The sequence below is a fragment of the Alligator mississippiensis genome, chromosome 1 (assembly GCF_030867095.1).
Source record: "Alligator mississippiensis isolate rAllMis1 chromosome 1, rAllMis1, whole genome shotgun sequence".
NCBI classification, from domain to species: Eukaryota; Metazoa; Chordata; order Crocodylia; family Alligatoridae; genus Alligator; species Alligator mississippiensis.
In genome coordinates, this window is record NC_081824.1 from 353,859,607 (window position 1) to 353,882,942 (window position 23,336).

At 41.0% G+C, this 23,336-nt stretch overlaps 1 protein-coding gene across 4 annotated transcripts in view; it reads left to right on the forward strand.

The window, feature by feature from the left end:
• Positions 1 to 23,336, forward strand: part of ANKRD10 (ankyrin repeat domain 10) — a 54,639-nt gene that overhangs the window by 27,333 nt on the left and 3,970 nt on the right. For 2 of the 4 annotated variants that reach the window (XM_059721076.1, XM_059721077.1), the window contains exons 4-6: positions 5,813 to 5,848; positions 15,524 to 15,759; positions 22,697 to 22,792. In XM_059721076.1, the coding sequence (XP_059577059.1) occupies positions 5,813 to 5,848; positions 15,524 to 15,759; positions 22,697 to 22,792 (368 nt within the window). The remainder of the gene's footprint in view (positions 1 to 5,812; positions 5,849 to 15,523; positions 15,760 to 22,696; positions 22,793 to 23,336) is intronic. The other 2 variants (XM_059721078.1, XM_059721079.1) reach the window with 1 other exon arrangement.

The window sequence follows — 23,336 nt, forward strand, 5'->3', positions numbered from 1 at the left end:
TTTTGCCAGGTGACTGATCTGCATCATCAAGCTGCTTTATTTATTGCAGCTCTTGTTCACTCACAGGTCTCAGACAGTTTCTTGCTAGAAATATTATGGAGTACATTTGAATGAGTAATTTTTGTCATGCAAGTTGAATGGTGTCCACAACACTGTTTTCAGTGAAAAACACTTTCTCGTTTCCTGTTGTGCTGTTGATTTGATTGTATTTACAACTCTTTTTTTTCTTCTCATCACAACTCTTTCAAGCTTTACTTGACTGTTCCTATTTGCCTGTTTTTTTCCAGAGTTACAGGCATTTTTCCTGAGCAGATACTTGTAGGTATTCAAGTGTAGATCCTTTTAAATCTTCTGTAGTTATGTTTGTCCTTGCCTTCTTTCTCAACTGAATTCTAGTTGGTTTCCTTAATTATGTTCTCTTGTGTGATTCCTCAGCTTTCATTTTAGCTAATGTTTTTCACTGCAACTTCATAGACTTTTATATTTCCCCAAGTTTTTATTTTAACCACTTAGATACTAAAATGAGACTTGCATTTCATGGTAACTGACAGCTTAGAAATGTGTTTAAAAAGAACAGTCAGTTCTCAGTCAATTATTCATCAGTTGGAAGGGGAACAATGCTCTCTACTCTGAATTCTCTACTTTAGGATTACAAACGCTTTCACTTGTTTAGCTCTACTTTTTTACCATCAGGTATATGAGCTTTGGAATTCTTTGAGGTCTTTATTCTTGCTCTTTTAGATTCTAGGTACCACATGCCTCTAATTGCATTTTTAATGTTCTTTGTTTCCTCACCTGAGTAACTCAATTACCATGTCTCTACCATTGAGTTGCAACTAGCTAATGTTGTTACACACTGTTCACGTACAATGCCACTTCTTCCTTCTGGGAGAGTGTTGTGGCTTCTAAATGGAGCGTCCATTTAGAAGAATCATATAGCCTCTGATAATCATGTTCTGCCTTACAAATAATAATACTTTTGATGCTTAATGATGATTTTTCATATCACTGGTATTTAGATACTTTGCTGCAGAGGTACAAAGATTTATTATGATAAGCTACTTAAGCTGAGTATTTCAAAACGAAAGATCTTATTTTCAATTTCTCCTGTTCCAAGCATATACCCAGGCCCCATACAAGGCAACTAACCTGCTGGGCTAAATTTTAAATTAAATTATCAAGGCATGCAGTGTAAAAGTTATCTAATCTGTCTAAGCCTTTTCATAGTATTAGAGCATCTCACCAATCCCAAAAGTGTGAGTCTTACAGGATCTCTTACAGGATTTCTTTTGTTGCCTTATAGATTGACAGTCCATATTGTAGGAAGGTAAGATCTACCACATTTCACTGTGAAAGTGGGTTCCGGTTCTAGTCTATTTACTTAATGTTTCTGTTGTATAGAGAAAACAGGCATCCATCATACTGATTTCTTTCTTGAGATTCTTCTTTTTACAGAGGGATATTATACATAATTCATGAGTTCAGAGTGAAGTGATTCTACTGGTTGGTTTGCCAGCTACAAGGAATGCTGTTCTAAGGAAGGTAGAAGGACATAGAGCAGGAAAACTGTTTAAATAAATTTAGAGTCAGAAAACAATGAGGTTCAGTCTCCTGGCTATAGCCCAGATTGTCAGATACCCAGGAAAATTCCTGCCTTCAAATTCTAGTCGGTCTGAGAACAGATATTTTTTAGGAAGAATGGTATTCTGAAATGTAATGCAGAGCAGCAGAAACTACTAACATTATCATAGACCACAGAGAAATCCAAAAATATGAGACAGTTTAAACTTTATCCATCATTTAGAATTGAAATCTAGTTTCTTGCATGTTTGTAGGCCAACTTTTGGAATAAATGGGCCTATTTCTGTTGTGGAGGGAGGGGAAGGGTGTTATATTTGTTATGCAGTTCCTCTGAAGATGGGCAATTCAGAGAGATTAACTTTTTTTTGAAGAGTATAGTAGTAACAAAGTGCTTGTTTCTAGCAGGTTGAAATACTTCAGGATTACCAAGTAAACCATGATCTGAAAAAGTTTGATGTAGCATAATTTTAGCAGTCACTGTAGTGACAATGGGTATCTTCTTATAAAAATAAGATTTAGGGAATATGACGAGCTTTGTGTGGGGGGCCCAGACATTGTGACAGTCATAACAAGTTCTCACTTTTCTTCTGTTAAATAACCTTTGCCTACATTCATAACTTGTATATTTTACTGTGCCCCCTACTGTTCTAATCCCTTTAGGGTAGTTTTCTCTGTTGTGTCTTAAATTCCAGTTCTCATGTTTCCAACAGATTTAGTTATGGTTGAATTTATATTTAGGAACAACTGGCAAAGAAATATTTGAAGTTGTCACAAAGGGTACTGAAATTTGGTCAGAGTAAAGATTTTAAAGCATTTCTGTCTGGAACTGCAGCTTTCAGGAAGCATCTCATGGGTGAATACCTGACAGAATTATCTTTGTAAAATACATGTACATGCTTTGCCAGCCCTAGCTTGAGAACCAAGGACAACTGCACATTAATACTCAGTAGTTCAAGAACAGTTCTTTTTTTCTATTTTGTAGTATTAGTAATAAAGCTGCATTTCCCTTTTTAAGTAGAACAAAAACTTCCTTCCATACTAATCTAAAGCTTGCCTTATAAACTTTGATAGCTTTTGAATCCAGAAAGTCTTCTGTCTCCTGAATTAAGGAACCATAGGGTTGGAATGTCTAGGACAGTGAGTCTCAACCAGTGTCTTAAGATCCTTTTAACGGTGCTACAAAGTGCCCTGCAGTATTAGCACTGTCTGGTATGCAAAGCCATACATGCAATTCACAAGATGAAGTCAGAGATTTCAAATAGGATCCATAGCATCCAGACTGTTCTGACCTGTTGTGGTCTGAGTTCTTGGCAACGAAAGAAAAGAATTGCTCTTATTTTTCCATAGGAAAAAAAATTGAAAGCTGAAGAGCTGACATATTTTCTGAGGGTTGTCTTGAGTCTAACAAGGGATGTCGTGAGTCTAAAAAAGTTGAGAACCTCTGCGCAGAATGAGGATTCACTAATCTTAAACCATCTCAGAGAGATGTCTATCCAGCCTCTTCTTGAAAACTTCCAGCGAAGGGTATTGGATATAATCAACTCCAAACAGCCATCTTGTAGCAGAAAGTATTTTAATGATGGTTTGAAGTCGTCGTCTTTACACAACTACTGGAAGCTAATAGATCTATTCATTGGTCTCTAAACTGGCTATTTCTCTTTTTTTCTTCAATATATGTCCATTTTTCAGTTGACATTTAAAAAAACAAACAAACAACCTTTGAGATAATTATTTACATCCTCTGTAATTTCACTTCTAGGGTGGATGTCCTACATTTTTCATAGTGAATATTCAGATCCAGTATAACTTGTTCTAATGTTGTAGTTCAGGGGAGTTCCACAGCATTATTTAGCCTATTTGGCATCATAATTTTTCTTTGTTATGTTTTCTGTCCACAAGTTGCCACCAGTCTTACCTGTATATGCAGTACATCTTCTGTAACAACATATTCTATATTGCATGTAATATTCCTGCTGTTCTTGAGTAGTTATTTTTCCCTGCGAGGATCCTAGTTCCTCAAATTTGTGTTTTGTTTTGATTTTTAGATAACTTTTGGGTGCTACTCTCCCCTCAGTGAGTAAGGAGACTTGAAATTCTCTTCCTGTTGGATTAAATACCACTGTTGCAACTTCTGTTCCAATATTTTCCTGAATACTTGTACTACAGAAGTGTTGTCTTCAATTCCTCATCTTCCTCTATAAACAGAACAGCTTCAGCCATAAAATTTCTGGCTTTGCCAACATAGACCATCCGTTTCCCATATGACACAATCATTTGACATAGCAGCAGTGCTGCTAGTTTGTCAGTTAAGTTTGTGTTATGGGGCTTAGTCTGGAGTCTGGTTTGTTTGAAGGTTTTAATATTCCTTTTTGACCATATTTTACATCAAACTGAATTACTTGTGGTACTGCAGGAAGGCTTTTGTTTGCTGGCAACATATCATATATGGTGTCTTGTGGGAATTCTTTTTCTTTAATTTTATATGGATGGAAAATATCTTCTACATGATACACTGTTGCTTAGAAGAGCAGGCTATCACTTGGAAAATTATCATAATCTCTCACAACGTGTCTTTGTAAACTATGTTTTGTTTCACAATATGTTTCCCAAACATACTTGAAATCTACCAATTACACTTACCAGTCAAAACCCAGTAGTAGTATCTTGTTCAGCATATTGATGCAACTTAATTCATCTCTCCAAGAAATTCTTAACTAGTTCCTTCAGAGAAATTGACATTTAATGGATATACTTTTGGTTCCTTCTCAACTAAGCATCTAAGATGAAAACCCTGCTTTATAACATAGACTCCTTGTAAGCTAGACCAAAAAAGCAACAAATACACCACAATATAAAAATATTCAGTATAGCAGTTGTCAACACCCAACTTGTATGCAGGCTTATATTTCACAAGTGGTACTCTCTCTAAACTTGTAATATTTTAACTGTTTTAACGTTTAATGATTAGTAAACGTGCCTTTTTCTTGTGCCAGTATATGCTCAGCAGAAAGTGGTGGCATCAAGAAGTTGCTTACAGTACCTGTGAAATTCTTAGAAATCTTTCTAAAAAGGCTTGGAGAAGTGACTGAGAATATGGCAAGGTTTAAAAAAAAGTATTCATGAAAATTTATCTTCCATACACCATGACTAGTTGTAATATGAAAACCTGGCACCAATTTCTCTTGTTTGCCTAGAAGTCCATTATGTATTTTCACAGCTTTCCCAGAAAGTCATAAATCCTGTTTTAACTGAGAATATTTTACTTTCTACAATTATCTAAAGGATGTATGTTTAAAAAACTAACTTAGCAACTTTTGTACTTGGACACCAAAGGGTTAAAACATTTTAAAGTGTAGTATTTTAAAGGTCATTTTGCTTTAGAAATTTTAGACTTAGTATACTGATGTTTGTAGGAAGAGGGTTTTTCTCATTGTGGGCATATTAGTGTTCTGATTCTTTTTTTTAATCCTTGTTGTATGCTAATTTTTGTGTAGGCATAGTTACTAATTTATTTGAAATACAGCATACTAAATTTAAAGTAACTGAAGCCATGAGTTGACCAGTAGTTTTAGTTCATGCTTTTTAAATTTCATCAAAGAATTGACAATTAATTTGGCTTCAGGATAAAAGTAGTAATGCTTAAGGCATTAAAGGCTCAGTATTTTGTTGTCAAGGTGGTCACATGATAATGGCTTACATAATGAATAATGTGCTACAGCACTTTATATATGTTAATGTAACTTTTAATCTTACTGTTGCCTGCAAATATGTGATCCCTTTTGATATAAGTTTCCTGTTTATGCACCATTGCCCGTTTAAATCAAACAGAAGATTCTGAAACTGTAAAAAATACACATGTCAATGTTTTACAGCTACGTAATTCGAATTGACTTGATTTTTTCAAGTAATCCTAGAAAGGGGGAGCATTCCATATAGAAACTGCTGAAACTGCCACAGGTGCTTCTCCGAAAACCTTACAGTTGTGGCATTGAATGTTCAGTATCGCTTCCTTTCTGCACACAAGGCATACTGTTGAGGTATTTGTTGCGGTGATTGGTTTTAATGCTAATCTAGGAATTCAGATATAGAATCTATAGATTTGCATGCTTTGCTTACCCTAATTTACAATGTCTACATTCTTATTTGTAAACTAACAATAGATAAGTTGAGATCAGTACTTTTTAACAGAAGTATTATGCTGATATACAAAAACTGTGGTTTATTTTCTTAGATTGTCGCATGGCATTAACAAAGAATACATAAAGCAGTAGGTGATATGGTGATCTCTTTTTTTTTTAAATGATAGATTCAGGGGATTTAATTTAAATGTTGATTATTCTTAGCAGCAAATCCTGGTTTTGTTTGTTTTCCAAAGTATGTGACGTTATAAGCAGAATATAAAATGTGCTTTTTGAAATAGTAGTCTAAGACTTCTACAGAAATACTAAACTTGCTCTTTCCTGAGATGCAGTAAATACACAGAATATCAAATTCTTGATCGTATGCAAGAAACAGTTTGCTTACCAAGCTTCTTAGTACTTTAGATAAAGTTTATATAAGTATTTTCAGCTAATATATCTTTATACTCTGATTTCAGTATCTTGCTTTCTCCTGTTGGAAGGTTCTTAATGGGGATATTTTTCTGAGCGCTAGTGTAAAGATTCTTTTTCCTGCAGAATGTTTTTAATAAACTTTTGTTAAGATAAACTTGGCAGAGAGCATGCTTCTACTGTATAAATGTCCAGACAGTGAATTTCAGCTTTCCCCATCCACTTCCTGTTTGGTCAAAAACCTATTTTTATTAATTTAATTGAAATTGATCAGGCTCACGTCAGCACTTGTGAGTATTGTAGAACTAATACACTTCTAGGCTTTGTGTTGCATCAGTGCCTTTCCACTATTTGGCTGATACTGATACAACAGTCTCAAATTTATCATGGCTCTGGAATAAAAGCTATGGTGATTTAGGTTGCTAAAGAAGAAAAATTGGAAGTTAAAACAAAAGAGATGAGTGAAAAACATGAAACATACTCATTAGAAATTAGGCATAGTTCTGAAGACCAGCTTATGAAAACCACTTGATGCACAAGAAAATATGAGCATGAAAGAAGTCAATTGCAGACTATCGTCATTAGCATTGTTGTTGTGGAAGGAATTACCAATAAATGCGTTCTTGGGTTTTATGACAAACGTAATCAAGTGTCTGGTTATGAGTTTCTGTATGAAACAACACGTCACTGCAAGAAGCTCTTGCTTGAAATTTAGTAAACAGCAAAGAAGAACCTTAGGATCACTCTACTTTATTCTTCTTAATGAATTTTACCTCTCCCGTATTTGTTTGTATCTCCATCTGCCTTATTCTTGTTGTAAGAATATTTTTCTTTCCACTGTACTAATCCCCACCCCCAACATTTCCCTCTGAAACATATTTAACATCACCTTTTAAAAAGTTAACCTGTCCTTTTACATTATTCCTGACTCTTGGATTTAAGGCCTTGAGGCAGAAGGTTCAAATTGTAGTTTCTTAGTTCCACATAACAGAGTAAAAGGAAATGTATATGTAAGAAAAAATCTAGAGGTGTTGTTACAAACTTTTGATAACAATACCAGAGAGAGCTGTTTTCTAAATGCAGAGTGAATAGACTTTCTGATCAAGAAGTTATGCTCAGTCCTAGCTAAAGGTAACTAACATTTCTTTCTAGTATTTGCCAGCTGAACCCTATGTACACTCATCTCAGTAGGGTAGATGAACTACAAGACAGTTAATTTTCTTGTCAGTAGAGTTGTCTTTTTAGTTTGTCTTTTATTTTTTTTTAACCCCTAGGTAGACTGACCTCTCAAAATAGGCCTTTATTTCTTTAATACAAGAAAAGATTATGGGAGATATTTGCTAAGAATTATACCATCCTTAAAAATTAATGTCTAGTTTAAGAACATATTTTTCTATAGTTAAGGGTTGGTTGGTAGACCTAGGGCTTGTGACTTTTTGGTCATTTTTTTTCCAAGGCTTGAGTTCAGTCTAATGTGGCTTTCCCTTTTTCCCCCTTATTGGTTTCTTCTGTTAAGATCATTTATTTTAAGAAGATGTCAGTTATTGTGTAGCTTTGGATCTTTCTTTGTCTTTTCTTATGTAGGTAACCTGGTAGATAGAAACTCCATATCTGAAAGCCTTTCAAAAACAACCTTTTAATAAACTGGTTTCCATATTCTGATTTGCAAAACTGTAGGTACAGGAGAGTCCCATTCACTATTGCAATTACCAGTTACATGGAAGCAAACTTGTCTTAAGATTTATCATAGCTGCGAAGACACAGGATTATTTGCTTACAATACGCAGCTTCAGAATTTAAGGTTCAGGCACTTCAAAGCTTGGTCAAAATTGTGCTAAAATTGGTTTGGGAATGCCCTGGAACATTTTTTTTTTTTTTAAAGTTTGGGAATTGGGGTAGGAATTTAGATTAAGGTTATATGAAGTCTGAAATGCTTTCTTCCTGTTTATCCATAGATCACATATTACACTTCTTTCATTCTAGGTTTGATACTTGAAGGCCATGTTGCTTAAACTATATAAGTATTTTTGACAACTTTCTTCTTTTACAGCCAGTTCTGAGGGAAAAAAAAGAAGAAAACTTCCCAAGAAAAGGCACCTCTTAGTTTGTGGCTGAGAATATGACACTATTATACTACCAACTCTTTGGACTTCCCCTAGCTTGATAGAGTTTTACCACACAAGTTATATAATCTACTTCCTTTAGTGATACCTTGCTACTTTACCACATTTTCCCTCACATTAAAAGTGGCTTAAGAACTTAGTTTTTCAGAGATTTAAACATAGGCATTCCTGCCATAATGACTTGTGCCCAGATTGTCCACTGAGGGACTGACATACATAGAGAAAAAAGGAAAAGAGCAGATTGAGCTATTCCTATTTAATTCTTATAAAGCATGTGACCACAGCTGTAGTGTTAGTGATTTACCATAACACAAAGACTGAGCAGGACTAGCCCCACTGGGTCAGCCACAGGGGGCCATACTTCCTTCAGCCCTTGTGAAGTAATGCTTATATTAGAACAATAGAAAATGAGGGTTGGAAGGTGTCACGGCGGGGTCCTGCAGGAGGGCCGTGATCTCCTTAGGCCCCCTCTCCGTGCCTATTCGGCCCAAGGGCACCCTCTATTCTCGCCCGCCATGTCTTTCATCTTGAGTTAAATTGGGAGGCTGCCTTACGTCTCCTAGGCATGGTTAGCTGGGACCTACGTCCCTGTGTTCTCCCAGACCCACCGGGGGTCTTTCTGTACACTGGGTGCGTTCCAGGCACCCTAGGCTTATGGGCTATGCATGACTCCTACCAACCCCTAATACCACGCCCCAAGCCTCGCAGATGTACCGAATGTTGGTCCGTCAAAATACATGCCCGCTCCCCTGGGCCTCCTCTGGGGTCTAGCCCGCTCCTGGGCCTTCTCTAATATAAGGCCCCTCACGGGGACTCTTGTCGAGCCCACTCTAGGCCTTCTCTAAAATAACCTAGCCTGCTACGGGACTTCCTACCGAGTCACCGGTCCTTTAGGCCCACCGCACGGCTACCCTCTCTTATCCAGGCTCACCGCACCACTATCCCCTTTTGCCGGGGACCACCGCAGCACCTTGCCTTTCTCCTGGGGTGTTGTACTGCTAGCCCCTTCCGTCGGGGTCCACCGCAGCACCCTGCCCCTATCCGAGGGCTATCGCCATACTAGCCTACAGCTGGGCTCGCTATGCCCGTCTCGGGCTTCTCAATAGTCCCCCCTTTCTGGGACCTTACATGCCCGCGCTGGGCTTCCTGATACTATCACCCCTTCTCTGGGGCTTGCTGTGCCCCCGCTGGGCTCCTTAATAATGCCGCCCCTTCTCTGGGGCTCGCTGTGCCCCCTCTGGGGCTTCCTAATAATACTGCCCCCTCTCTGGGGCTTGCTGTGCCCACGCTGGGCACCGGGGTCCTCACACTTTGCTGTGAGGCCCCTTTAAGGATACTGCGCCCTTACTGGTGCCGGGGTCCCCATACCACTGGGGGTTCCCCCTGAGTATGCTGCGCCTGCTCTGGTGCTGGGGTCCTCACCCTTCGTTGCGAGTCCCCAATGAGTATGCTGGGGCCCCCACTCCTCTGGGGGTCCCTATGAGGCTGCCTCCAACCCCTTATAGCCTCACCCTAGCCACCGGTGTAATAGCAAAACAAATCACAACGCAAGCCTCCTGGCTATAACATAACTATAAGCCACCTGGCTAAACCATGGTGATCAAACCTCTTCGAGTTGCCCTCCTTCACTCAGCTAGAGCAGTTCCTGCAATGCTCGCATCCAAGCTCCTGCCTCCCTGGCCACTGGCAGGGAACTGCCAGCCTGGCCTCAGCCCTGGGCTTTATAAGGGCCAGGCCCTGCCATACATTACCAGCTGACTGCCGTTGGGTGTGAGTTAATCTATCTGGGGTTGCCCTGGCAACTCACAGCTGTGCTCATTATCCCTGCTAGGGCTTTTCCACCAGCGGTTTTCCCCTCTAGGAGCGGGGCAGCGAGGTGCCCCGCGACAGAAGGGACCTCAGGAGGTCATCTGGTCCAACCACCCTGCACAAAGCAGGACCAGCCCCAGCTAGATGATTCCATTGTCGAGTCAGACCTTAAAAACTTCCAAGGATGGAGATTCCACCACCTCTCTAGGTAACCTGTTCCAGTGCTTCACCACTTGCCTAGTGAGAGTTTTTTCTAATATCCAGCATAAACTTCCCTTTGCTCCTTGTTCTGTCATTTGCCACCACTGCAAACAGTCTAGCTCCATCCTCTTTGGAACCCTCCAGGTAGCTGAAGGCTGCTATCAAATCCCCCCTCAGTCTTCTGTTCTACAGACTAAATAAGTCCAGTTCCTTAAGTCTCTTCTCAGAAGTCATGTGCCCCAGCCCCCAAGCCTTTTTTGTTGTCTTCTGCTGGACTCGCACAAATTTGTCCACATTCTTTTTATAGTGTCAGGCCCAAAACTGGACATAGTACTCCAGATGTAGGCTCACCAGTGCAAAATAGAACAGAATAATTACTTCCCTCAATCTGCTGGCAACACTCCTACTAATGCAGCCTAGTATGCCATTAGCCTTCTTGGTAACTATGGCACATTTATCTCTCGTCCAGCTTGTTGTCCACTGTATCTCTAAGGTCCTTTTCTGCAGAGCTGCTGCTTAGCCAGCTGGTCCCCAACCTGCAGTGCATGGGATTGTTCCATCCTAACTGCAGGACTTTGCACTTTTCCTTGTTGAACTTCATGAGATTTCTTTTTGGCACAGTCCTCCAATTTGTCTAGGTTACTATGAATCCTAGTCCTACCCTCCAGCCTATTTACTACCCTCCCAGCTTAGTGTCATCCTTGAACTCACTTAGAGTGCAGTCCATTCGGTCTTCCAAATCGCTAATGAAGTTATTGAATAAAACCAGCCCCAGGACCGACACCTGGAGCACTCCACTTGATACCAGCTACCAACTAGACCTCAAGTCATTCATCACTATCTGTTGAGTCAACAATCCAGCCAGCTTTCTGTCCACCTTACAGTCCATTCATTCAACCCATATGTCCTGAGCTTGCTTGCAAGAATGCTGTGGAAGACAGTATCAAAAGCCTTGCTGAAGTCAAGGTATTATACCATATCCACTGCTTTCCCCACATCCACAGAGCCAGGCATCTCATCATAGAAGGCAATTAGGCTGGTCAGGCATGACTTGCCCTGGGTGAATCCATGCTGACTGTTCCTGATCACTTTCTTTCATCTCCGAATGCTTAGAAATGTATTTCTAAGGACCTGCTCCATCACTTTTCCAGGGACTGAGGTGAAGCTGACTACTCTGTAGTTCCCTGGATCCTCCTTCCATTTCTTAAAGTTGGATTATATTTTCCCTTTCCAGTTGTCTGGGACCTCCCCAATCATCATGAGTTTTCGGAGATAATGGCTAGTGGCTCTGCAGTCACATCAGCCAACTCACTCAGCACCCTTGGGTGCATTGCATCTGACCCCATGGACTTTTACACCTCCAGCTTTTCTAAATAGTCCCTTCTTTCTCTGAGGGCTGCTCACCATCTCTCCAAACTGTCCTGCCCAGTGCAATAGTCTGAGAGCTGACATTGTTTTTAGAGACCCAGGTAAAAGTCTTGAGTACTTCAGTCTCTTCCTCATCTGTCACTGGGTTGTTTCCCTCATTCTGTAAGGGACCTACACTTTCCCTGACCTGCCTCTTGTTGCTAACATACTTGTAGAAACCCTTGTTACTTTTCACATCCCTTGCTAGCTGTAACTCCAGTTGTGCTTTGGTCTTCCTGATTTCATCCCAGCATGGCTGAGCAATATTCTTATGCTCCTTCCAAGTTGTTTGTCCAAGTTTCCACTTCTTGTAAACTTCCTTTTTGTGTTTAAGCTTACTGAAGAGTTCTTTCTGCCAAGCCAAGCTGGTGTCCTGCCATGTAGGCTATACTTTCTGCACATAGGGATCATTTGTTCCTGTGCCCTCAATAAAGTTTCTTTAAAATATAACCAGTTCTCCTGGGCTTATTTCCCCTTCCAACTGGCCTCCCAGGGGATCATGCCCATCGGTTTCCTGAGGAATCAATCTGCTTTTCTGAAGTCCCGGGTCCATACTGTGCTGCACTCCTTTCTTCCTTTTGTCAGGATCCTGAACTCGATCCTGAAAGGAGATGTCAGCATATGGCTGTGGAGCCAGAGAGCTATCCGTTTATATAAGTGCTGCTTGGGAATTTCAGTCCAAGTCTGTAACAGCCCCAATCCAGAGCAGTGCTTTTGGAGGCCTTAGCTTTTTGATGCATGCATATGCTCTAACTTGGATGTTTTAAAAGACTGTGTATGAGATTATTGTTATTCATTATGCTCCTATATTCTGTCCAGAAGTGGCAGCAAATCTCACCCAGTCCTTTTTATGGCACCTCTTGGAAACACAAATTCAGCAAGTATATGGGTATCTTAAAGGGATGAACTCTATTCAAATTAAGTAGCACTGAAATCAAGTAACACTGCTTGATTCTAGTGGTTTTTTCCTTTGAATTCTATGAATATTGCTAACTGAGTGCTTTGCGGTCTTTCCCAATGTTAACATCCATTAAAATTTCACAGCACTCTTAGCCTCTCATTGTCATTTTATATGCTTGTGAAACAAGTTTCGTTTAGAAAATGGCCCAAAACAGGGGAGCCAAACTTGTAGACTATACCAGCAATAGGCAAGATTTTGGAGCTGTAGGCCAGATCAACCTGGTTCAGTGCAGCAAAGCTCCCTGGCTCCACAGCTGAATGCTGCCAACTCCTAGAATATACCATTTTTTGAGGACATCTGGATTTTTACAACTTTTCTGTCAAGTCCAGTTTGGTCCTCATTTTCTTTTTTTTTTTTTTTTTTTTTTTTCAAGTTCCTAAATCTCCTAAAGTATAAAATATATATTGGCTTTGTCCAGTTAAGATCCAATTTGAATATTTCATTCTTTATGAACGGTGAATTTGCTAGCTCTCTGGGATATAGACCATGATCTTATACAGTATATAGTTCTTTGGTACCATACAGATTGCCACAGTACTATTGTTATAATAGTCTCATAGCAATTTCATTGTGTACATGAAGACCTTTGAATAAGAGAAGCTGTTCCTTCCAGAAATTCTAATTCATTACGTCTCTTCTCTCCTTTTGCTCTATTAATCTTAAAAATTTGGGATGTGTGGAAGAGCATTGCCAACTTTTGGAAAATCGAGCTAATTGACTTCTTTCATTCCCGGCAACTTGGTCACATGGTGTTAAAGGACTACACATCTTAATGTATACAGTCTCTTCCGCACCACTTGCTAGTTTTTCTCGTTCCATTGCCACTTTGGAAAATGGTAGTGTATATCATCATAACCTTACTCTTACTTTTTCACAGTATTAAGCAGGGAAATACTTTAATAATAACTGATAATTAATAGTATCTGAGTTATCACTCATTAAAATTAAGTGATTCTGTAACTCAGAGGTATTGTTCAAAGTCATTTGTAAATTCATATACACACCTTGTTTAGAAGATTTGCTTGATACCAGAACAGTGAGCGACTTTGAAAAGCCATAGCAGAGATTCAGAGACATTAAGCAGTCTGTCCATGCTTGTATTCTACTCTTTTACCCACCCCCAACTGAGTGAGGATAGAAAACTATCTTTTATTCTTTCAGATGTTGAACTAAGTAGATATAGAATTTGATACTTAACAAAGGGTATAATTCAAAGACTTGGAAATACTGCATTAAAAAAATACTGTGCTGCATGAATAAATTAACAGTACCAAATAGGGTGTGTAACGGATGACTTTGTAAGAAAGGAAGCTGCCTTGATCTTCCTTAGTTAATGGCATTTCTAATTGCATAAACTAAAAGAAATGAACCTGTGTTCCACCTGCTCTACCCATTCTTACTTTGCTTAATCTAACTGTATCTGTCTGCTAAGGAATTGGTCTCGACTGTGCTTAAATTGCTTCTGAAGTAATTCATCTCTTCCTGATCTGTATGGCCAGGAAGTCGCAATATTCTAGGAAGCAGCTCTGTTCTTTGCCCTTTGTCATTCCTTATTCCATACCATGTCAAGCGTTAGGGCTTCATGCCAGCTCTCAAGTACTCTTAGACACTTCTCTTGCTTAATGTTTCTGTACCATTAGTAATGGCAGAAGAGTTCTTATTGAATAGAAAATTACATTATTCAGTCTGTATTTTTGGCTTGCTGAGATTTCGACCCTGTATAGAACTTGATCATGTTCCTTTGTTTTCTTGTATATTTGCTTAAGAGCAGTTTGTTGGAACTTCCCTGAAATATAACAAAGGAACATATAGATTAGCCTCACTTAACCTTCAAAATTCTTATTCTGTTGGTAATTCTATCTTTTTGTGGAAGGTATAAAGTAGTATGTTTTCTTGCCCAAGATACTAAGTCATAGAACATAGATGTAAAATCCCATTTTCATGAGACCTGCTTCCTAGTGTTTCAAGAAAGGAAAGATTTTTCAACATCCCCTATTCTGCCCTCTAATTTCTCTGTTCCTACTCTACTGAGTCTACACTAGCTGTTTCTTACATTTTTTGTATATGTTTCTAATCATAGAAGCCAGTTGTGTAAATGGTTTTCAAAAGAGAAGGACCAAAGGAAAACTCTTTCAAATCAAACCTGTTTCTACAGTTGTTAGTATCTTATCTGTCTTGATTTCATCATTTTGCATCAGAAAATTAAGAATCCCATATCAGTCACCTAGTTGGAAAAATTCTGGATCAAATTACAGAAAAATCTGCCATTTATAAATGTCACATACTTTGTAATAAGAAACAAAGCAGAAAAAAGACACGCAAAGCATAACTAAGCATAGCATATATATATATATGTGTGTGTGTATATATTTTATTGTTAGGAAGATTACTGATGTTATTCTCATTGTCTTAGACATCAGAATGCCATGGACAATTTCCAAGTCATGCTAAGTTTGTTTTGAGTATTTAATTTTTTTTATTCAAGATAAAGCAATAGATTATCAGAATAAACTACAGAAAATAGTACAATTCAGTATTCAAGACTAAAGTCTGAAGTTCATATAAATGTCAGATACTTCAGACTAACTTTAGGAATTAAGCATTGTAAGAAGTTTAAATAGGAAGATGCTTTTTTTTTTTTTAAAGGCACTTAGTTATGTTGATTTTACATAAGTGTATTGTCTCCCAAATTTTGCTTAGAAGCCAGATATGTGCAAAAAGTTGAGTTAAGTTAGTTATGAATCTTAAGATTGATAGCTAATTCCTTAATGGAAATTTGCTAAGTTTTATATTTTCTCTCATCACCTACATATAGTTAGTCAGTAAGAGCAGCAGCAGCAGTCCAGCTAAGTTGATGAATGAGTGTAATTCAGTTTATTTGTATTGTGCAGCTTGAGAAATGCCAGTGGCCTGACAGCAGCAGACCTTGCTCATACCCAGGGCTTCCAAGAATGTGCCCAGTTTCTCTTGAACCTCCAGAACTGTCACCTGAATCATTTCTATAGTAATGGCACTTTAAATGGGGTTCATCAGAATGCAGGTTCCAATCCTCTCAATGGTGGGACAAGTCGAAAGAGATCCTTTGAAGATATGGAGTCTGCTGGATTAAAGAAAGCAAGGACTGAAGGTAAGACTTCAAAGGTGAAAGGGGAAGGATTACTGTTGATGAGGTTAAAGGGAATAAACACTTTAACAGAGTCAGAAATTAATGCCAACCTGAATCAGATATGAATAAAATTCACAACAAGGATTGATGCCATCCTTTAAAAATGTTTTTGTAAGTTTCTACTCTGGAGGAGCATATGCTATGGTTTTGCAAAATGAGAGCCATCTGAGTAGCAGTGGCTGCTGGAAGGAATTTTGTATGAGAAGCTGATTCATGAAAAGGTTCTTGAGGGATTGTAGAACAACTTTTGGTTCCACAATCATAAAGATCTCATAGCCTTTTTTTTTTACTTATTTTTTTCTTGTTCCTCAACTGTTTGGCAATGGCTAGGGTTTGTTTGTGTGGGGGTTTTAGTTTTTGCACAGAGTATAACTGAGTTCTATACAAAAGCATGTATAAACATATTTTGTCATGAGCCCTGCAGTAAGACTTGGGCCTACCCATGTTCTAAAATAGGGCTATCCAGCTTCCTAGTAGCCAAGGGCTACATGCCACGGGCTACACCAGCAGGAGCCGTAGCTGCCCTGCCCCCCTCCCTTCCAAACCCAATTTCCTTGCCATCACAGTCAGGTGGCTCCACCTTCCCCTCCCCACACCTACCCCTGATAGGTGCCTCCTCCCACATAGCCTTGTCTGTGTGCTCCCCCAGCACCGTAGGCTTCACTGAGCTACATCACCCTATGCTTGTTATGAGGGCAGGAAGTGAAAGCTGGGGGGGGGGGGCAGGCTGGGGATCTGTGGACCCTGGTGAAGCCTTCCTGCCTCCTGCTGCAAGCAGCCCCACCCTGCACCCCCTTCTCCCTTTCCCCTCTGCCCCAAAACTACAGGACTTCCCACCATTTTCTCTGCTTGCTGGTAAGTATATTTTGTAGCAAGCCTGCTGTTTTTTGCACAGCCTGCATGGAGCCCCTGCTTATTTTGTCCTTTCGGAAATTGCTTGAGTCTCAGTTGCTTCTTAACAAAACTGAGCAAGTGTCAAACCAATTGCTCTTTTCAAACATCTTAGATTCATAGAGTTGGAAGGGACCTCAGTCGGCCATCTAGTCTGACCCCCTGCCTCTGGCAGGCAAGAAAAGAGTCACCAACCCCAGGGTCATGTGATCCCAGCCAGGTGCCTGCCCACTCTCCTCGTGAAGACCCCCAAAGATGGGGTGAGCACCACCTCCCTTGGGAGCCCGTTCTAGGTTCTGGCAACCCTGACCGCGAAGAACTTTCTCCTAATGTCTAGCCTAAGCCTTCTGTCAGCTTATGGCCATTGTTCCTTGTCATTCCAGAGGGTGCCCTGGTGACCAGATGGTCACCTATTTCATGTTGCTCTCCTCTTATGAATTTGTATGCAGCCACGAGTTCCCCTCTCAGCCTTCTCTTGGAGAGGCTGAAGAGGTTAAGGTCCCTTAGCCTTTCCTCATAGGACCTTCCCTGCAGGCCTCTAATCAGGCGAGTGGCCCTTCTTTGGACTCTCTCCAGATTGTCCATATCCTGCTTGAACTGCGGCATCCAGAACTGGACACAGTACTCCAGCTGCGGTCTGACCAGTATCTCATAGATGAGGAGAATCACTTCCCTGGACCTGTTTGTGAAGCACCTACAGATGCACAACAAGGTGTGATTGGCTCTGCCAACTGCTTCATCACATTGTCGACTCAAGTTCATCCTGGTGTCAACAGTGACTCCCAAGATCTTTTTCTGCCTCAGTGGAGCTGAGAAGGTTGCCCCCCAGCCTGTAGGTATGATGGCAGTTCTTCCTCCCTAGATAAAGCACCTTGCACTTGTCCTTATTGAATTGCATCCTGTTGCTCTCTGCTCACTTCCCCAGCCTGTCTAGGTCAGCCTGGATCTAGTTCCTCCTCTCCTGGGTGTTAGCTGCACCCCATAATTTTGTGTCGTCCGTGAATTTGGACAGGGTGCTTCCCACCCCCTCATCCAGATCACTGATGAAGATGTTAAACAGCACCAGCCCCAGAACTGAGCCCTAAGGGGTTCCACTGCCCACATCTTTCCAGGCTGACACCGACCCATCCACTACCACCCTCTGAGTGCAACCCTTGAGCCAATTTGCTACCCAGTCTACTGTGTAATCATCCAAGGCAAATCCCTTCAGTTTATTTATAAGGATGGTATGGGATACCTTGTCAGAGGCCTTCTTGAAGTCCAGATAGTTAACATTCACCTCGACTCCTGCATCTAAACAATTGCTGGCCTTGTCGTAAAAGGAAACTAGGTTAGTCGGGCAGGACCTGCCTGCTAAAAACCCATGTTGGTTACCCCTCTACATCACATTAGCCAGCGGGCTCCCACAGATGTTCTCCTTGATAATTTTTTCTAGGGTTTTCCCAGGGATAGAGGTAAGACTGACTGGTCTGTAGTTCCCTGGGTCCTCCTTCCTCCCCATCTTAAAGATTGAGACAACGTTGGCCTTCTTCCAATCCTCTGGAACCTGACATGAGCACCATGAGCGCTCATATATCCTTGCCAGTGGATCAGCTATGACCCCCGCTAATTCCTTCATTACCCATGGATGGAGTCCCTCCAGCCCTGGTGATTTGAATATATCCTGTCCCTCCAAGTGTCTTTTTACCGTGTCGGCACTGACCATTGATCGGCTGATGTTCCCTTTGTTGGTGTCTGTGATGTATGTTGAGGGTTCGTCTAGATTCCCATTTAAGACAACAGAGGCAAAAATCTCATTGAAGAGCTCTGCCTTGTCCCTGCTATCTGTCACGAAGCCCCGCTGCTCGTCCTATATGAGTCCTACACTACCATGCACCCTTTTTGCTCCCAACGTACCTAAAGAAGGACTTTTTATTGTCCTTAATCCCTGACGCTAGCCTGAGTTCTAGAGTTGCCTTGGCCTTCCTAACCAACTCCCTGCAGGTGCAGGCCAAAGAAGTATACTCCTCTTTGCCAGCTACCCCCTGCTTCCATTTCCTGTACACCTCTTTTTTTGCCCTTAAGGTAACTTGGATGCCCCTGGTTAGCCAAAGGGGCTTCCTGGCCCCCTTGCCCTCTTTCTTCTGCCAGGGATTGATTCACTCTGAGCCCCAACAATGGTTTCCTTGAGGAATGTCCACCCATCCTGGACCCCCAACGCATCCAAGTTCTTAGCTCCTAGCACCCTGCTAACCAATCCCCTGAGTCTATTAAAGTCAGCTTTTTTTAAAGTTCAGCACCCGTTCCCTGCTAGGTATAATGCCTGCCCTTCGCTGGATAGTGAATTTACTCATTTGGTGATCGCTGTCCCCTAATTTGCCTTGAATCCGCAGGTCCCGCACCAGGTCATCCCCTGTGGCCAACACCAGGTCGAGCAAGGCGTTGCGCCTGGTGGGACACCTCCTGTGTTAGGTGGAGGTCCTGAATACAGGTTAAGATGTGTGAGAGCAGTTAGATCTAGCTGACTGCTCCTCCCAGCATATGTCTGGGTACTTAAGGTCCCCCATGACTACCATATCTCTAGACCTCACAGCCTCTTCGAGCTGCTTGGAAAATTCCTGGTCTAGTTTGTCATCCTGGTGCGGCGGCCTGTAGTAGACCTCCACTACCAGATCCCTTTCACCCCAAGCCCCTTGGATCCTAACCCACAAAGTCTCTGCTTGACCACCCTCTGACCCTAATTTGATTAGGGAAGATGTGTAGTGTTTTTTTTGACATAGAGAGCAACTCCCCCAACTTTTTTCCCTATTCTCTCTCCCCTATACAACTTATAGCCCTCTATTCCTACCACCCAGTCGTGAGAAGAGCCCCACCAGGTTTCAGTTAGTCCCACTGGGTCAAAGTTGTTGCTCACTAGCAAGAGCTCTAGATCCTCCTGCTCATTTCCTATGCTTCTGGCATTTGTGTATATCCACCTAATTCCCCTGGTGGCTGTCCCTGGTCCCCCCTTAAACTGCTGTCCAATAGGATCTTTGCTACATACCTGGGATGATCTTGTGGGTGTCTCTTGGTTCGGTATTCCATGGCTCCCTCCATACTCATCCTCCCCTTCCCCCGACAAACCTACTTCAAAGCCCACTGGAGGAGATCAGCCAACCTGAAAGAGAGCACACATTTACCTTTGAGGAAGAGGTGAAGCCCATCCCACTCAAGCATGTCTCTTGTTCTGAAGTATGGGTCATGGTCCAAAAAGCCGAAGCCCGCCTCGAGGCACCATTTCTGAAGCCACAAGTTGACCTCCCTGATACATGTCTCATGGCGTTGTTCACGTCTGCTCACTGGGAGAACAGATGAGAAGACCAGCTGTCCACCTGTCTCCTTCAGCTTGTCCCCCAGAGCTGTGGAGTCCTTCATCAGGCAATCTGGGCTGCTCCCGGCCGCATCAGAGAACACTTCTTTTTCAGTCTCTTTGGTGATAAAGAAATTGTCTTCATGCTTTTCTTGTAAAGGATTTTAAAAAATGACACTTTCCATGTTTTTCATTCGGGTGGTGAACTTTGTACCAGGTGCCATATTTCATGGCACAATTCAAACACTCAAATTCAGCCTGCGGTGAATTTGTCTCTACCAGTCCATGCCACTTCCAAGAAGGGAGAGACCTACCTTGGATAAGTGATCTGTGTGAAAGTTTTTCACATGGACTTTCATTCCCTGAAAGTTTGCAGATACATCCTTGTGTTTAATGTTTCATATTAGCTAGTTCTAGGCAGGGCACTAATTAGCATATGGGTTTTGAGTATCATGGGTTTTGAGTGCTTATGGTTGGAAGGGACCTAAACAGATCATCAGGTCTGACCCCCTGCCCTGGGTAGGAATGGGTGCCAGGGTCATATCACCCCAGCCAAATATTTGTCTAGCCTCCACTTGACCCCCAAGGTAGGAGAGAGTATCACCTCAGTGGGGAGCCCATTTGAGAGGCTGGCAGCCCTAACTGTAAAGTAATGTCTCCTGATGTCCACCCTGAACCTTCTCTCTAACAATTTGTGGCCGTTATTTCTAGTAACCCCGGGTGGTGCCCGGGGGAACAGAATCTCCCCCAATTCCCGCTGGTTCCCCTTGCTGAGTTTTTGTTTTTTGTTTTTTAAACGGCCACCAGATCCCCTCTCGGCCTTCTCTTGTGGAGGCTGAATAGGTTCAGGCCCTTTAGCCTCTCTTCATCCTGCCCCCTGACCAGGTGAGTGGCCCTCCTCTGGACCCTCTCAATGCTAGCCACTTCCCTCTTGAAGTGCGGTGCTCAGAACTGGACGCAGTACACCAACTGTGGTCTGACCAATGCTGCATAGAGGGGAAGGATCACTTCCCTGAACTTGCTTGTGATGCATCTGTAGATGTACAACAAGGTGCGGTTAGCCTTACTGACCACTTCCTCGCATTGGCGGCTCATGTCCATCCTGGAGTCAGCAGTGACTCCAAGATCCCTTTCTGCCGCCATGTTGACAAGAAGGGTGTTCCGCAGCCTATAGGTGTGTTGCTGGTTCCTTCTCCCTACATGCAGTACTTTGCACTTGTCTGTGTTAAATTCCATCCTATTCTCATCCGCCCACCTCTGTAACTTGTCTAGATCTAAAGGATCTTAAGGATCGTCCTTGAGTTGTGTTACTATTCCCAAGCACTGAATAAGAAATTCTTTTTTAAATTCAAACTCCACTTTGGGCCAAATATCTAGAAATTAAGGTGTTATGACACAGATAGCATAGGTGCATTAGTCTGGCCCCCTAAGCACACAAGAGATTTTCTGTGGTGCAGACTTCCAAAGAATATCAAGGCAAACAGATGGTTCTCGCCCCAACTTTCTGCAAGTATTTTATAGCAGACCTGCTGTTTTTCACACAGCCTGCATGGAAACCTCCTTATTCTGCATGGAAACCAACCCCCCCAACATCATGAATTACATGATATATCATTCATACTGTACAAAGATTGGTATACCTCCTATTCTGTGACTGCATTGCCCTCAGAGCTACAGTGGCCTACCTCCATCCTTTCTACTTTGAAGCACAGTTACGGAAGAAGTTCTGGAAGCAGGAGAGCATTGATGAGAGCAGGCAGTTTGTATCGATAGGGCATGTGGATCTTGATTAATCCACCCTAGGCCATAGCAATTGCTACTGGTATTTTTTAGAGACTCTTATGATAAAATGGCTAGTTACAAGACTCTGAAAGTGTGGCTCTCTGTGGAAGCTATACAGTTGGAAAACAAAAGAAGCCTAAGGTAAATTTAAGCCACTCCTTTATCTTGTACTTGAATAAATTAATTATGTTTCTGTACTTGCACGTTTCTTCTGTGTATGCCACATAAACAAAGCTGCTATTAGATAGCTATAAACTATGGAAAACTTCAACTTGAGAAGTGAGCAGCAGCTTCAGAATATACCCTCTATATACTGAATGATAGTCGTTTAATTTGAAATATAATGGTTCTTGATGTATGATATGATGGGACACCAGAATCCAAAATTTTACTTCAGATTTAAACCTATACCTATTGTAGTTACGAAAGTTAACATTCAAAATCTAGTCATCTTTGTGATTTGGAGCTGGAATCCTTTTATTTGAGATGTCAGCTGCTTTCCTTGATACCAGTGTGCTAACTATGAAGCCTAATGATAGGTAATTTTTAAATGTTAGCTTGTTTTTCTTCTATTTTGCTTTATCAAGGTAATAACTGGTTGATGTACAGGCAGACACATGGATAGAGAGAGTAGGCACAGCTAATTTTTGTCAGTTTTCTGGAGTGAAGAACAAGCAACTAAGCTCTCAACTCTCATCTTCAGTTATTTCAAACTTAGAATATCATTCTTGCATATTTTCAAAAATATTTCATAAGCTTATAAATCAGTTTTCAGTGAATCAAGATTTCTATTTTAATAACAAAAATGTGTTCTCAAATTTATTGCTTGGTTATGCCCTTTCAAATCTATACATGAAAATAAAGCTAACACTTTTTTCCTTTTTTTTTTTTTACCAGCTTATAATTTTGATGGCTTATTACCAATGGTGAATGGAGGAGTTGAGGATGATGCTGACAATATGCACGTTGATAGAGAGTTTGCTGTTGTATCAGGTGGGAGTGGACAATTTCCTGTTAACTACAACAACATTCAAATGGTTGAAGACACCAAACAGCAGGAGAATGGTTCTGTTGGACCAAAAGAGGTTGAAATTTACACAGTTTCTGCAATGCAAACTCCTTGTCGTTGCAAGAATCAATATGCATTTTATTTTTAATTTAAATATAAAACAACTCTTATTTTTTTTGCACATCTTTGTCCCCAGTCTTGAAAACGATTGTATTTCTGTAACACCCACTAGATTGGGGTTTTAAGTAGATTATCAAAGATTAGTTGTTTCATAGAACATCTTGTAAAGGTATAAGGGAAATATTACTGATAGATCTGAACTAAAGAGCAGTTCACTGTAGCTGTTTCATTTTAATTAAAGGCTTACATTTTATGTGCCTTGCTTTTAGTTACTATAGTTTCAGCTTAAAAGCAAAATCAGAAGTATTTAAAATAATGGATTTCACTGGTACCAAATAGATTTAATTGCCAATAAGAAAATAAGGAAAAATAGCACTTAAATTGTTTTCAAAATAATGTGTGGTACCA